The sequence below is a fragment of the Pristiophorus japonicus genome, chromosome 14 (assembly GCF_044704955.1).
Source record: "Pristiophorus japonicus isolate sPriJap1 chromosome 14, sPriJap1.hap1, whole genome shotgun sequence".
NCBI lineage: Eukaryota > Metazoa > Chordata > Chondrichthyes > Pristiophoridae > Pristiophorus > Pristiophorus japonicus.
In genome coordinates this window covers 97,836,602-97,851,882 of record NC_091990.1, presented here as the reverse complement: position 1 = coordinate 97,851,882, position 15,281 = coordinate 97,836,602, and the positions used below count along the sequence as shown (strand labels likewise).

General features: G+C 43.8%; 1 protein-coding gene across 4 annotated transcripts in view; it reads right to left on the bottom strand.

The window, feature by feature from the left end:
* The window catches only part of pidd1 (p53-induced death domain protein 1), a 128,424-nt gene that overhangs the window by 101,492 nt on the left and 11,651 nt on the right, over positions 1–15,281 (bottom strand). For all 4 annotated transcript variants that reach the window (XR_011596577.1, XM_070899398.1, XM_070899400.1 and 1 more), the window contains exon 2: positions 9,037–9,372. Coding sequence is in view for 3 of the 4 variants with exons in the window: in XM_070899398.1 (XP_070755499.1) it covers positions 9,037–9,280 (244 nt within the window). In the remaining variant the exon portion in view is untranslated. The remainder of the gene's footprint in view (positions 1–9,036; positions 9,373–15,281) is intronic.

Sequence of the window (15,281 nt, the reverse complement as noted above, 5' to 3'; positions counted from 1 at the left end):
GAAACTTACCTTTATTAGCCAAGGCATAGAATACAAGAGCAGGGAGGTTATGCATGAACTGTATAAAACACTAGTTAGGCCACAGCTAGAGTACTGAGTGATGTTCTGGTCACCACATTACAGGAAAGATGTGATTGCACTAGAGAGGGTACAGAGAAGATTTACGAGGATATTGCCTGGACTGGAGAATTTTAGCTCTGAGGAAAGGGTGGATAGGCTGGATTTGTTTTCTTTGCAACAGGAGAGGCTGAGGGGCGACCTCATTGAGGTGTATAAAATAATGAGGAGCCTAAATAGAGTGGATAGGGAGGACCTATTTCCCTTAGCAGAGGTGTCAACAACCAGGGGGCATAGATTTAAAGTAATTGGTAGGAGCTTTAGAGGGTATTTGAGGGAAAATTTCCACCTAGAGGGTGGTGGGGGTCTGGAACTCACTGCCTGAAAGGGTGGTAGAGGCAGAAACCCTCACCACATTTAAGCAGTACTTGGATGTGCACTTGAAATGCAGTAACCTACAGGGCCATGGACCAAGACCTGGAAAGTGGGATTAAGCTGGATAGCTCTTTTTCGATGGGACGAAATGGCCTCCCTTCCTGCTATAAATTTCTATGCTTCTATAATTCTACCAAACATGAAAGGAAGTCAAGAGATTACAATGTTACAAGGTTATGGGGAGCGGACAGAAAGTGGAGTTGAGGCCAAGATCAGATCAGCCATGATCTCATTGAATGGCGGAGTAGGCTCGAGGGGCCAAATGGCCTACTCCTGCTCCTATTTCTATTTCTTAGGTTCTTACACTAACACACACGTAAGTAGCTGCTGACAATCTAAAGAACATTTCAAGATTCAATATTTTCTAATAATAAGTACTAAAATATTTATTACTTCTCAAAATATTGCCTCGGACAGAGCTGGGATATTTTCCAGACACAAAAAATGCAAATTAAATAAAGGAAAACTTGGTGCAATTCAAGTTACTGATTGTTCCAGTTCACATGGTACTTAGCTGTAGAAAAGATTTGACGTACCAGAAATTACAGTAAATTAGAAATTAAAGACACTTGGAGTATTAGTCTACAGCAAAAGTTCATTTATTCACAGGAAATCATTATGGGCTCAATTTTCCACAATGCCATTTTTTGGCATATTGCCAGAGTTATGCCTGTTTTTTGGGGCCCCGACTACTCCAAAAAGATAAGAAACAAGTTTCCCCATTCTATTTTTTGAATTTGGCGCTGTGCAGCTTGTCCTTTAGCTTTGGGAGGTGCAGCTCAATGTCTGCCCCGAAAAAACAATGCCCCCAACCCCTTCTGCGCATGCACGGGAAAATAATGCTGTTTTTGCTATGGGCGCGTATGCTCAGTACATAGAAACATAGAAAATAGGTGCAGGAGTAGGCCATTCGGCCCTTCGAGCCTGCACCGCCATTCAATGAGTTCATGGCTGAACATGCAACTTCAGTACCCCATTCCTGCTTTCTTGCCATATCCCTTGATCCCCCTAGTAGTAAGGACTTCATCTAACTCCTTTTTGAATATATTTAGTGAATTGGCCTCAACAACTTTCTGTGGTACAGAATTCCACAGGTTCGCCATTCTCTGGGCGAAGAAGTTTCTCCTCATCTCGGTCCTAAATGGCTTACCCCTTATCCTTAGACTGTGACCCCTGGTTCTGGATTTCCCCAACATTAATAAGAACATAAGAATTAGGAACAGGAGTAGGCCATCTAGACCCTCAAGCCTGCTCCGCCACCCAACAAGATCACAGCTGATCTGGCCGTGGACTCAGCTCCACTTACCCGCCTGCTCCCCATAACCCTTAATTCCCTTATTGGTTAAAAATCTATCTATCTGTGATTTGAATATATTCAATGAGCTAGCCTCAACTGCTTCCTTGGGCAGAGAATTCCACAGATTCACAACCCTCTCAACTCGGTTTTAAATTGGCTCCCCCCTATTTTGAGGCTGTGCCCCCTAGTTCTAGTCTCCCCGACCAGTGGAAACAACCTCTCTGCCTCTATCCTGTCTATCCCCTTCATTATTTTAAATGTTTCTATAAGATCACCCCTCATCCTTCTGAACTCCAACAAGTAAAGACCCAGTCTACTCAATCTATCATCATAAGGTAACCCCCTCATCTCCGGAATCAGCCTAGTGAATCGTCTCTCTACCCCCTCCAAAGCTAGTATATCCTTCCTTAAGTAAGGTGACCAAAACTGCATGCAGTACTCCAGGTGCAGCCTCACCAATACCCTGTACAGTTGCAGCAGGACCTCCCTGGTCTGCATTCAGCCATTTTTAAAGAGCTGGTTGTGTGTGAGAACTTTAATTCTCAGTGGAAAAATCGGAGCTGCAATACAAAATACAACCAAGACCAAGACAAAAACAAAGACCAAGAATTTCTTACAAGGTGAAGTGGAGGCACCAGTTACTGTTAATTGAGGCCAGATGGCACGAGCTGGACACCAGCAGAGATCACCTAAAAGTTTCACCAAAAGAAATGAAGAAATGCTGGAACCAACGTGCAGAAGATTACTGTGCAATCCTGAAGTCTGGACACCAGTGCAAAAAGAAGTGGCAAGTAGTTAGTGTAAGTAATATTTTCATTCATTCACTGGAATTGCAATTGTAAATGTGACCATCTATACATGTCCCATCCAGCAGAAAGATACCCTCTCTAAAATGTTATATTTTCATCTTTGCAGAGGAAGGTGGCACACAACAAAAGGGAAAAAACTCGAACAAGAGAAGGCCCGGCACATCTGCGCCGACTGACACCCTTAGAAGTGAGGGTCTTGCTTTGATGGGTTCTGCCTGGAGAAAAGCAACCACCACTGCACAAGCTGGGCCTACACTCGAGGGAGAGGGTAAGTCCTGCAAATTCCACAGTCTGGCTTTGCTAAATGTTAAGTACTGCGCGGGCTAGCCATGCTTCGGTTCACGGGGATGTCTCCGACAGCTACGCTTCGGTTGATGCAATGTGCTATCGTTCATCGTGGTCCTTCAAATGAGCCTGCTGCCTGCACTGTGTGAGCCTACTCATACCACCCACCCTGCGCCCTCCTCTGCTGCTAACCATTTGTCTGTTCTGTTATATTTTACAGAACTTGAGGCCTGACGAGGCTGAAGCCGATGCAGAACAAGATTCAGACACGGACGAGCCTGAAAAGGAGAACATCTTCCAATCCCACCTTCCAGACCAAGAGCATGGAGGTGAGGGGGGAGGGGGAGGTGCCCCCACTGTTGTACTCACTCTGGAGGAGGTACAGGTGCCGCCCATTGAGGTGCCAGCCCCTTTCCTGCAGGGTATGAGTATTGTTGGGACATTCCATGGTTTCCCACAGTCCGAGGATGGGGATTCCAGTGGGATGCAACGAGGCACACCCAAGGCCCCACCGTCCGAGGTTGCGGGTCCCAGTGGGATGCAGTGAGATAAACCCAGGGCCCCATCGTCCGATGCTGCGGGTTCCAATGGGAAGCAGCAAGCCACACCCAGGGTGAGGAGGAGAAGGAGAGCGCTCTCCTGAGGTGCAGGATCTAACAGATGTGGTTCAGATGATGGCAATGAATGTGGAGAGCATTGACCTCACACAATCACTCCTGGACCCCATCAGTGGGGTGGGTGATGAGGTATCGGGACTGTCGGGAGAAGTAACAACACTCTCACGAGAAATGGGAACACTGTACGGGAACATGAGGGACGGAATGTCTCAGGCATCTGATACAATGGGAAGGAATGTCACAGGTAGCTGATGCGCTGTTGGCGAACATGAGGGAGAGAATGTTGGAGGTAGTTAAGACACTGTCAGGGCACATGAGGGAAGGAATGTTGGATTTAGCTGCTGCAATAAGGGAACACGCCCAGACCCCGCGGCCGTTGACAGAATCAACTGCCACTCCCACGCCAATCCCCAGACCAGCCTCTGAAGAGGCCCAAGCTGGGCCTTCCACATTACCGCCTGCCCACGCCCATCAAGAAGTCCGCATTACCCGAGATGTTCGAAAGAATAGGCTTGGTAACAACCCAAGAAACACTGCGCCACCGCCTGTGGGCAGGAGTGGAGTCAACAAGACCGAGCACAGCGGGCGGACTTAGAATAAGGTGGAGGAGAGATGGGTGCAGCCTTTCTTTGCTGCTGTTGTTGTTGTTGTTGTTATTGTTGTTGTAACTGTTCTCAGCTTAAAAGTTTTTTGTAAGTTATGTAAATTTACAAGTTTAAAAGTCTGTAAGTAATCTTAAAGTTTTTAAGTGATATTACTTTGCAAGTGATCTTAAAACAAGAAATAAGGGATGTGTGCAATAAAGGTACAGCAGTTATCATGAGCGACTTTAATCTACATATTGATTGGGCTAACCAAACCAATGCGGTGGAGGAGGATTTCCTGGAAGGTATTAGGTTTTCTAGACCAATATGTCAAGGAACCAACTAGAGAGCTGGCCATCCTAGACTGGGTGATGTGTAATGAGAAGGGACTAATTAGCAATCTTGTTGTGCGACGCCCCTTGGGGAAGAGTGACCATAACATGGTAGAATTCTTTATTAAGCTGGAGAGTGACACAGTTAATTCGGAAACTAGGGTCCTGAACTTAAGGAAAGGTAACTTCGACGGTATGAGGCGTGAATTGGCTAGAATAGACTGGCAAAGGATACTTAAAGGGTTGACGGTGGATAAGCAATGGCAAACATTTAAAGATCACATGGATGAACTTCTACAATTGTACATCCCTGTCTGGAGTAAAAATAAAACGGGGAAGGTGGCTTAACCATGGCTAACAAGGGAAATTAAGGATAGTGTTACAGCCAAGGAAGAGGCATATAATTTGGCTAGAAAAAGCAACAAACCTGAGGACTGGGAGAAATTTAGAATTCAACAAAGGAAGACTAAGGGTTTAATTAAGAGGGGGAAAATAGAGTACGAGAGGAAGCTTGCAGAGAACATAAAAACTGACTGCAAAAGCTTCTATAAATATGTGAAGAGAAAAAGATTAGTGAAGACGTAGGTCCCCTGCAGTCGGATTCAGGTGAATTTATAATGGGGAACAAAGAAATGGCAGACCAATTGAACAAATACTTCGGTTCTGTCTTCACGAAGGAAGACACAAATAACCTTACAAATGTACTAGGGGACAGTGGGTCTAGTGAGAAGGAGGAACTGAAGGATATCCTTATTAGGCGGGAAATTGTGTTAGGGAAATTGATGGGATTGAAGGCCGATAAATCCCCGGGGGCTGATAGTCTGCATCCCAGAGTACTTAAGGAAGTGGCCCTAGAAATAGTGGATGCATTGGTGATCATTTAACAACAGTCTATCGACTCTAGATCAGTTCCTATGGACTGGAGGGTAGCTAATGTAACACCACTTTTTAAAAAAAGAGGGAGAGAGAAAACAGCTAATTTTAGACCGGTTAGCCTGACATCAGTAGTGGGGAAAATGTTGGAATCAATCATTAAGGATAAAATAGCAGCGCATTTGGAAAGCAGTGACAGGATCGGACCAAGTCAGCATGGATTTATGAAAGGGAAATCATGTTTGATGAACCTTCTGGAATTTTTTGAGGATGTAACTAGCAGAGTGGACAAGGGAGAACCAGCAGATGTGGTGTATGTGGACTTTCAAAAGACTTTTGACAAGGTCCCGCACAAGAGATTGGTGTGCAAAATCAAAACGCATGTTATTGGGAGGTAATGTACTGACATGGATAGAGAACTGGTTGGCAGACAGGAAGCAGAGAGTCGGGATAAATGGGTCCTTTTCAGAATGACAGGCAGTGACTAGTGGAGTGCCACAGGGCTCAGTGCTGAGACCCCAGCTCTTTACAATATACATTAATGATTTAGATGAAGGAACTGAGTATAATATTTCCAAGTTTGCGGATGACACTAAACTGGGTGGCGGTGTGAGCTGTGAGGAGGACGCTAAGAGGCTGCAGGGTGACTTGGACAGGTTAGGTGAATGGGCAAATGCATGGCAGATGCAGTATAATGTGGATAAATGTGAGGTTATCCATTTTGGGGGCAAAAACAGGAAGGCAGAATATTATCTGAATGGTGGCAGATTAGGAAAAGGGGAGGTGCAACAAGACCTGGGTGTCATGGTTCATCAGTCACTGAAAGTGGGCATGCAGGTACAGCAGGCGGTGAAGGCGGCAAATGGTATGTTGGCCTTCATAGCTAGGGGTTTTGAGTATAGGAGCAAGGAGGTCTTACTGCAGTTGTAAAGGGCCTTAGTGAGGCCTCACCTGGAATAGTGTGCTCAGTTTTGGTCTCCTAATCTGAGGAAGGACGTTCTTGCTATTGAGGGAGTGCAGCGAAGGTTCACTAGACTGATTCCAGGGATGGCTGAACTGTCATATGAGGAGAGACTGGATCAACTGGGCCTTTATTCACTGGAGTTTAGAAGGATGAGAGGGGATCTCATAGAAACGTATAAGATTCTGACGGGACTGGACAGGTTAGATGCGGGAAGAATGTTCCCGATGTTGGGGAAGTCCAGAACCAGAGGACATAGTCTTAGGATAAGGGGTAGGCCATTTCGGACTGAGATGAGGAGAAACTTCTTCATGCAGAGAGTTGTTAACCTATGGAATTCCCTGCCGCAGAGAGTTGTTGATGCCAGTTCATTGGATATATTCAAGAGGGAGTTAGATATGGCCCTTACGGCTAAGGGGATCAAGGGGTATGGAGAGAAAGCAGGAAAGGGGTACTGAGGGAATGATCAGCCATGATCTTATTGAATGGCGGTGCAGGCTCGAAGGGCCGAATGGCCTATTCCTGCACCTATTTTCTATGTTTCTATGTTTGTAAGTGATCTTAACTCAAAACTTTAAAGTTTGATACAAGAATATTTTTGTTGAAGTACAGCAAGTGTTTGTTAAACTCTTGAATAAAATATATTTTAAATTATAACTGAATAATTTCCACTATTTGTTCCATTATTAACACAGCTTTTTGAAGTAAAGAAGAATCATTTTCATTATTTGTTCCATTAACACAACACAACATTACGGAACAGGTCCAAAGAATAAACATGGTCCATTTGGAAGAGTTGCCACTGAGCCTTCAGGTAGCAAAGTGTTCATGGATGAGCTGCTGGCGCAAGGCTCGAGCAATCGTTAAAGGGGCAAGACGGTCCGCCCTCCTCCACCGTCATGCTCCAGGTTCAGGTTCCCTCCTCATCATCAGCCACTCTCACCTCAGGTGGGTCTTCCACTACCAGCTGCTGCTGCCTTATGATGGCTAAGTTATGCAGCATGCAGCATACAACAATGAACTGACCGACAATCTCAGGTGAGTATTGCAAGTAGCCTCCGGAATGGTCGAGTCATCGGAAACGCTGTCTCAAGATGCCAATGGTCGTCCTTATTATGCTGCACGTCGCAATGTGCAACATGTTGTATTCCCAGTCAGCTTTTGTCTGGGTTACGTGTCGGGCGTCATGAGCCAGGTGGCGAGGCCGTATCCTTTGTCTCCCAGCAGCCAGCTCTGCCTTTCTGGCTGCTGCTGAAACATGGCAGATATAGTGCTCTCGCATAGGATGAACGTATCATGGGTAGTCCCAGGGTATCTTGCATCAACTGAAATGATGCGATGCATGTCGTCACATATGAGTTGCACATTAACGGAGTGGAAGCCTTTTCTGTTCCTGTACATCTCGGAATCCTCCTGAGGTGCTCGCAAGGCGATGTGGTTACAATCAATGCAGCCCTGTACCTTTGGGAAGCCTGCAATCCTGGAGAAGCCCACAGCCCTTTCACGCATTGCCTGGGCGGTCATGAGGAACTTTATGTAGTCATTCCTCCGGTCATATAGTGTAGCGGTCACCTGCCGAATGCAGATTATGTGTTGCATGTTGAGAAATGGTGCACATATCCCCAGTTGTGGCCTGGAACGATCCAGATGCATAGAATGAAAGTGCAGCTATAACCTTCACTTCAACTGGCAAAGCAGTCCTCCTGATACTTCAAGGTTGAGGTCTGCTTTTACTAACTTGCAGATCTCGGTTACAACTTATTTGCGGAAACGCAGCCTTCTCACACAGTCTGCATCACACAATATGAACGCCTGTCTCGATATACCCTGCCCATCATCCTACGTGCTCTGAGGTCCCTCATGCGATGACACTGAATCGATTGTCTCCTCCGCAGCACCATCATGCACAAGGTATGGCATTGTCAGTATTGCCCCCATGATTAAATTGTACCTTTGCAAGAAGCTCAAAACAGCAGGCAGGACAAGCATCTTTGTTGTCTCTCTCCCCAAGGTCGACACCGCCACACCCCCCCCCGGGGCTTCATTTGATGCTGCTTGTTGCATAGTGTAAGGGTTCTCATCCCTTCAGTTCGGCTACCACCTACCCGCCGCCCCCACCCCCACCCGCCCCTCGGGCTTCTTTTGAAGCTGAGCCCCGTGTCCGGGCGAGGGACCAATTCTGACGGCCGACGCTCCTACCCTCAAGTCCGGTTTGGAGACGTTCGGTGGTGGCATGGCACTTTTTTTTTTAATCCAAAAGTAAAGAATTGCATGAAACTTCCATTTTCTGCGTTTTTACTTGGAAAAAAATTAAGCTTGATATTTAATGTGTTCTTGACTCCCTCCAAAACATTGCATAAAAACAATGGCGTCTTTGTGCATCGATTTTTGATGTGCGCTGGTTTTTATTAAGTTGCCCAGAAGGTTTTTTTGGGAGTGGTCACATACGCCATCCTGGGAGAAATGTAAGTTGGCCAAACTTGCATAATATGGAAAAACTGCACAGACATCAGGTTACGCCCCCATGACGCAAAAAAAAACCCGAAAAAAATCATAACTGAGTTACGCTGGCACACAATCTTTGGGGAAACTTGGATTTTTAAAATTAGGCCAAAAAAGCGGCACGTGCCAAAATAACAGTGCAAATCACTGGGGAAAATTGAGCCCAATATTGACTTTTCCCTTCAAAAAATTAAAAATTGTGTATTTTTAAATAAAATGAAAAGGAAGTCTGAAGTGATGGCAATGTATTTGTCCGACTGCATAATTAAATCAACTTTCATTACCTTTAAGCACAAGTGATTTCAGTCGTCGTAGTTCAGGAATGATGGCGAGAGACGGACCAATCTGCTCCTCATTGCAATTTAGTCGCAGAAATTCAACCTGTTGCATCTCCTCTCTGCGTGTATTGTAGAGCACAAAAAAATGGCTGATACCATTTGGAAACACGTCTAAGTTCAGTCTGTTGTCTGCTAAGTACACATCTGCAGTGCCGATGGTACCTGCCTCCCCAAACAGCAATTCCGCCATCTTCTACCATAGCTCAGCTGTGTGAGATGCATGTTCCAACACGCCTGTCAGACATTAGGTGTTTTTCACAACAATTCTCCCTGAAGAATAGGCTGCAATGTAAATAATTGGCAAAATGAGATAAATTAACAAACACGTCAGCTAATCGTTTCATTGTACATCAAGTTAGGGCAACAAAACGATGTGTGTATATTCCGGTTTTCTCCCCTCCTCGCTTAAAGGTGCTGACCCATACTGGGGCGCGGTTCCATGACTTTCCAGTAACTAGGGGAAACATGGACAGGAAACGTCTGCAGATTATTCAATCAGGAAAGTAAGACAGCCCAGCTCAATCTTGTCCTCACCAGATTATATAGACAAAGTATATACATGTGACAAAAGACTTGCATTTATGTAGCGCCTTTCATGACTTCAGGACGTCCCAAAGCACTTTGTAGCCAATGAGTACATTTGAAATGTACGCACTGTGGTAATGTAGGGAATGTGGCAGCCAAGTTGCACACAGCAAGATCCCACAAGCAGCAATTAAATACATGACCAGTTAATTTGTTTTAGGTGTTGCCTGAGGAAATATTGGCCAGGACATTGGGGAGAACTCCCATGCTCTTCTTTGACTAGTGTCGTGAGATCTTTTACGTCCATCCAAGAAGCCCATCTGAAAGACGGCACCTCTGGCATTACAGCACTCCCTCAGTACTGCATTGGAGTGTCAGCATAGATTTTGTGCTTAAGTCTCTAGAGTGGGAATTGAACCCACAACCTTCTGACTCAAAAGTGAAGTGATACCACTGAGCCAAGGCTAACACCTTTCACAATGAAAGTATCCTCTATTTGCCAACTGTAAGAGTCCCATGTAAAATGAATTTGGACAGTATCAATTCAGCTACAAGTGGGGCTAAGCCAACAATGCAAAACAGCCCATAATTCAGCAAAATTAGCTACATGCAACAACAACTTACATTTATATAGTATCTTTAGTATAGTAAAATGCCCCAAGATGGTTCTCAGGAGCATTATCAAACCAAATTTGAAGCCGAGCCATATAAGGCAAGTGACGAAAAGTCTGGTCAAGGAGGAAGGTTTTACGTCATCTTATCCAGGAGACCCACATCCTGCTTCCTCGGATAATAAAATGAGTCCCATTCCCCTTCTTTTCCCCCATCGACCTGCAAAATTTCCCCCTTCAGTATTTACTCAATTCCCTTTTGAAAGTTATTATCGAATCTGCTTCCACCACCCTTTCAGGCAGCACATTCCAGATCATAACAATTCTGTGCATAAAAAAGTTTCTTCATCTCCTCTTAGTTGTTTTTCCATTATCCTTAATTCTGACCTCTAGTTACTGACTCTTCTCACTGAAAACAGTTTATCCTTCCTTACTCTATCAAAACCCTTCATGACTTTGAACACTTCTATCAAGTCTCCCCATAACCTTCTCTGCTCTACGGAGAACAACCACTAGTTTCTCTAGTCTATCCACAAAACAGAAGTCTTTCATCCCTGGTACCATTCTAGTAAATCTCCTTTGCACCCTCTCTCAGGCCTTGGCATCCTTCCTAAAGTGTGGTGCCCACAATTGGCCACAATAGGCCACAATACTCCAGCTGGGGCCTAACCTGTGGTTTTTAAAGCTTTGGCATAACCATTTAGTTAATATTGCCTCTCCTCATTTTTCTTACCAAATTGAATCACTTCATACTTCTTTGTGTTAAATTTCATCGGCCATACCATTTCACCAGTCCGTCCATGTCCTCCCATTTTACTACATTTCCAAGTTATAAGAACATAAGAAATAGGAGCAGGAGTAGGCCATACGGCCCCTCGAACCTGCTTCGACATTTAATACGATCATGGCTGATCCGATCATGGACTCAGGCCCACTTCTCTGCCCGCTCCCCATAACCTCTTATTCCCTTATCGGTTAAGAAACTGTCTATTTCTGTCTTAAATATATTCAATGTCCCAGCTTCCACAGCTGTCTGAGGCAGTGAATTCCACAAATTTACAACTCTCAGAGAAGAAATTCCTCCTCATCTCAGTTTTAAATGGGCGGCTCCTTATTCTAAGATTATGCCCTCTAGTTCTGTCTCCCCTACAGTAGAAACATCCTTTCTGCTTCCACCTTGTCAAGCCCCTTCATAATCTTATACGTTTCGATAAGATCACCTCTCATTCTTCTAAATTCCAATGAGTAGAGGCCCAACCTTCTCAACCTTTCCTCATGAGTCAATCCCCTCATCTCCGGAATCAGCCTAGGGAACCTTCTCTGAACTGCCTCCAAAGCAAGTATATCCTTTCTTAAATATGGAAAACAAAACTGCACGCATTCTTCCAGGTATGGCCTCACCAATACCCTGTATAACTGTAACAAGACTTCCCTGCTTTTATACTCCATCCCCTTTGCAATAAAGGCCAAGATTCCATTGGCCTTCCTGATCACTTGCTGTATCTGTATACTAACCTTTTGTGTTTCATGCACAAGTACCCCCAGATTCCGCTGTACCGTAGCACTTTGCAATCTTTCTCCATTTAAATAATAACTTGCGCCTCGATTTTTTTTCTGCCAAAGTGCATAACCTCACACTTTCCAACATTATACTCCATCTGTCAAATTTTTACCACTCATTTAGCCTGTCTATGTCCTTTTGCAGGTTTTTTGTGTCCTCCTTACACATTGCTTTTCCTCCCACCTTTGTATTGTCAGCAAACTTAGCTACGTTACACTCAGTCCCTTCTTCCAAGTCATTAATATAGATTGTAAATAATTGGGGTCCCAGCACTGATCGCTGTGGCACCCCACTAGTTACTGATTGCCAACCAGAGAATGAACCATTTATCCTGACTCTCTGTTTTCTGTTAGTTAGCCAATCCTCTATCTATGCTAATATATTACCCCCAACCCCGTGAACTTTTATCTTGTGCAGTAACCTTTTACATGGCACTTTGTCAAATGCTTTCTGGAAGTCCAAATACACCACATCCACTGGTTCCCCTTTATCCACCCTGTTCATTACATCCTTAAAGAATTCCAACAAATTTGTCAAACATAACTTCCCCCTTCATAAATCCATGCTGACTCTGCCTGACTGAATTATGTTTTTCCAAATGTCCTGCTACTGCTTCTTTAATAAATGGACACCAGCATCTTCCCAACCACAGATGTTAGGCTAACTGGTCTATAGTTTCCTGCTTTTTGTCTGCCTCCTTTTTTAAATACATTTGCAGTTTTCCAATCTGCTGGGACCTCCCCAGAATCCAGAGAATTTTGGTAAATTACAACCAATACATCCACAATCCCTGCCGCTACTTCTCTTAAGACCCTAGTATGCAAGCCATCAGGTCAAGGGATTTATCCGCCTTTAGTCCCATTATCTTACTGAGTACCACCTCCTTAGTGATTGTGATTGTGTTCCTCCCCTCCTATCATCATAGGCGGTCCCGCGAACGAGGATGACTTGCTTCCACGAGTTCACAGATGTTTCAACGAAGGACCCGATGTTTCAGTTCTAAACTCCAAATGAAGGGGTGGAAGATGCCTGTGCCTGGATTTTTTTTAAAAACGTGTGGTGACCGTTGCACATCAGCCATCCCACAGGCTTGACAGAGCTAGGCCTTTATCCAGGGGCAAGGGTTAACCAGGATGACTGGAGATCTGCTCTGCTGCACGGACCTAGTGCGCACACATATCGCAGTGTGGGCTGACCCGTGCTGCCCCTGGGCCCTCGGCTCTTCTGTGCCCCGAACCTGTACAATATATAGGTGGGTCTTTGGTAAAGCTGGAATTTTGTTAAACGGGTACCAGGATTTGACAAAGTGAGATCCTACTATATTAGTAAATTATATCACTAAACACACACGTAGAAAGATCACATGATTAAAACACTGATCATTTTTTTAACCTCTGCAGTCAAACACAGATGAGCATTAACTGAACTAATCATATGGCACAAATGTATACTACGCAAAATATACTGTAACTGGACATTAGACATATCAGAGTAACACTGTGCTGTTACAGCTTTTGTCAAACTGCTCACTTCACCAGAAACAGAACTGAAATCAAACTATTGCATTTGCTTATGTTATAAATTACCTTTCCCGCACAAAAAATATTTGAAGAATCCAAAGACTCATCCACTGGTGACCAATCTACTGTACCTCCTGAACCCATAGCCCTTGACTATCCACTGTTGGGATATTTTTAGTGTCCTCTACCATAAAGACTGATACAAAATATTTGTTTAGAGTTTCTGCCATCTTCATGTTCCCCATCACTAATTCCCCGGTTTCGTCCTCTAAGGGACCAATATTTACTTTAGCCACACTTTTTCTTTTTATATACCTGTAGAAACTGTTGCTATCTGTTTTTATATTTCATGCTAGTTTACTTTCATAGTCTATCTTCCCTTGCTTAATCATTTTTTTAGTCATTCTTTGCTGGGTTTAAAAGCTTCCCAATCTTCTGTCCTCCCACTAGTTTTGGCCACTTTGTACGCCCTTGTTTTTAATTGGATACCGTCCTTTATTTCTTTAGTTAGCCACGGACGGCTTTCTTTTCTCTTGCACCCTTTCCTCCTTACAGGAATATATTTTTCTTGAGAGTTATGAAATATCTCTTTAAATGTACACCACTGTTCATCAACCGTCCTACACTTTAATCTATTTTCCCAGTCCACTTTAGCCAACTCTGCCCTCATATCTTTGTAGTCTCCTTTATTTAAGCTTAGTACGCTGGTTTGAGATCCAACGCTCTCACTCTCCATCTGAATTTGAAATTCAACTATGCTATGATCACTCATTCCAAAGGAATCCTTTACTAGGAGATTGTTCATTAATCCTGTCTCATTACACTGGACCAGATCTAAAATAGCCTGTCCCCTGATTGCTTCCGTTACATACTGCTCAAGGAACCTTCTCTTATGCACTCTATGAACTCTTCCTCAAGACTACCCTGACCAATTTTTATTTGTCCAAATCAATATGGAGGTTAAAATCACTCATGATTATTGCTGTTCCCTTTTTACAAGCCCCCACTATTTCTTGGTTTATACTCCGACCAACAGACTTTCTACTGCTATTGAGCCTATAGACTACACCCACCAGTGACTTTTTCCCCTTATTATTCCTTATCTCCACCCAAACTGTTTCAACGTCCTGATCATTTGAGCCAATATCGTTTCTCACTATTGCAGTGAGTCCATCCTTTATCAACAGAGCTACCCCACCTCCTTTTCCTTTCTGTCTGTTCTTCCAAATTGTCAAATACCCTGAATATTTAATTCCCAGTCCTGGTCACCTTGCAACCACGTCTCTGTATGGCTATCAGACCATACCCATTTGTATCTATTTGTGCCGTCAACTCATCTATTTTGTTACGAATGCTACATGCATTTAGATAACGAGCTTTTAAATTTGTTTTTTTACAAGTTATATGTCATCTGTAAACTTTAAAATTATGCCCTTTATACCCAAGTTCAGGGCATTAATATATATATATCAAAAAGAGTAGTGGTCCTAATACCAACCCCTGGGGGACACCACTGTATACCTCCCTTCACCACTACTCTCTGCTTTGTGTCCTTTAACTAATTAAGTATCAACACAGCCACTGCCCCTTTAATCTATGGGCTTCAATTTTGCAAACAAGTTTATTATGTAATGATTTATCAAACACCTTTTAAAAGTCCATATACACAACATCAATCGCACTACCCACATCAACCCTCTCCGTTACTTCATCAAAGATCTCAATCAAGTCAGTCAAACATGACTTGCCTTTAACAAATCCATTCTGGCTTACTAACTCATATTTTTCCAAGTGCCAATTAATTTTGTCCCGGATTATTGTCTTAAAGTTTCCCCACCATCATCGTTAGGCTGACTGGCCTTTACTGTGACATTGGCAACATCCTCTTCTTTGGTGGTGCTAAAGACGCTATATAAATGCAAATTGCTGTTGTTGAGGTGGAAGTATAGTATTTGTATAGGATGGTAGAGGATA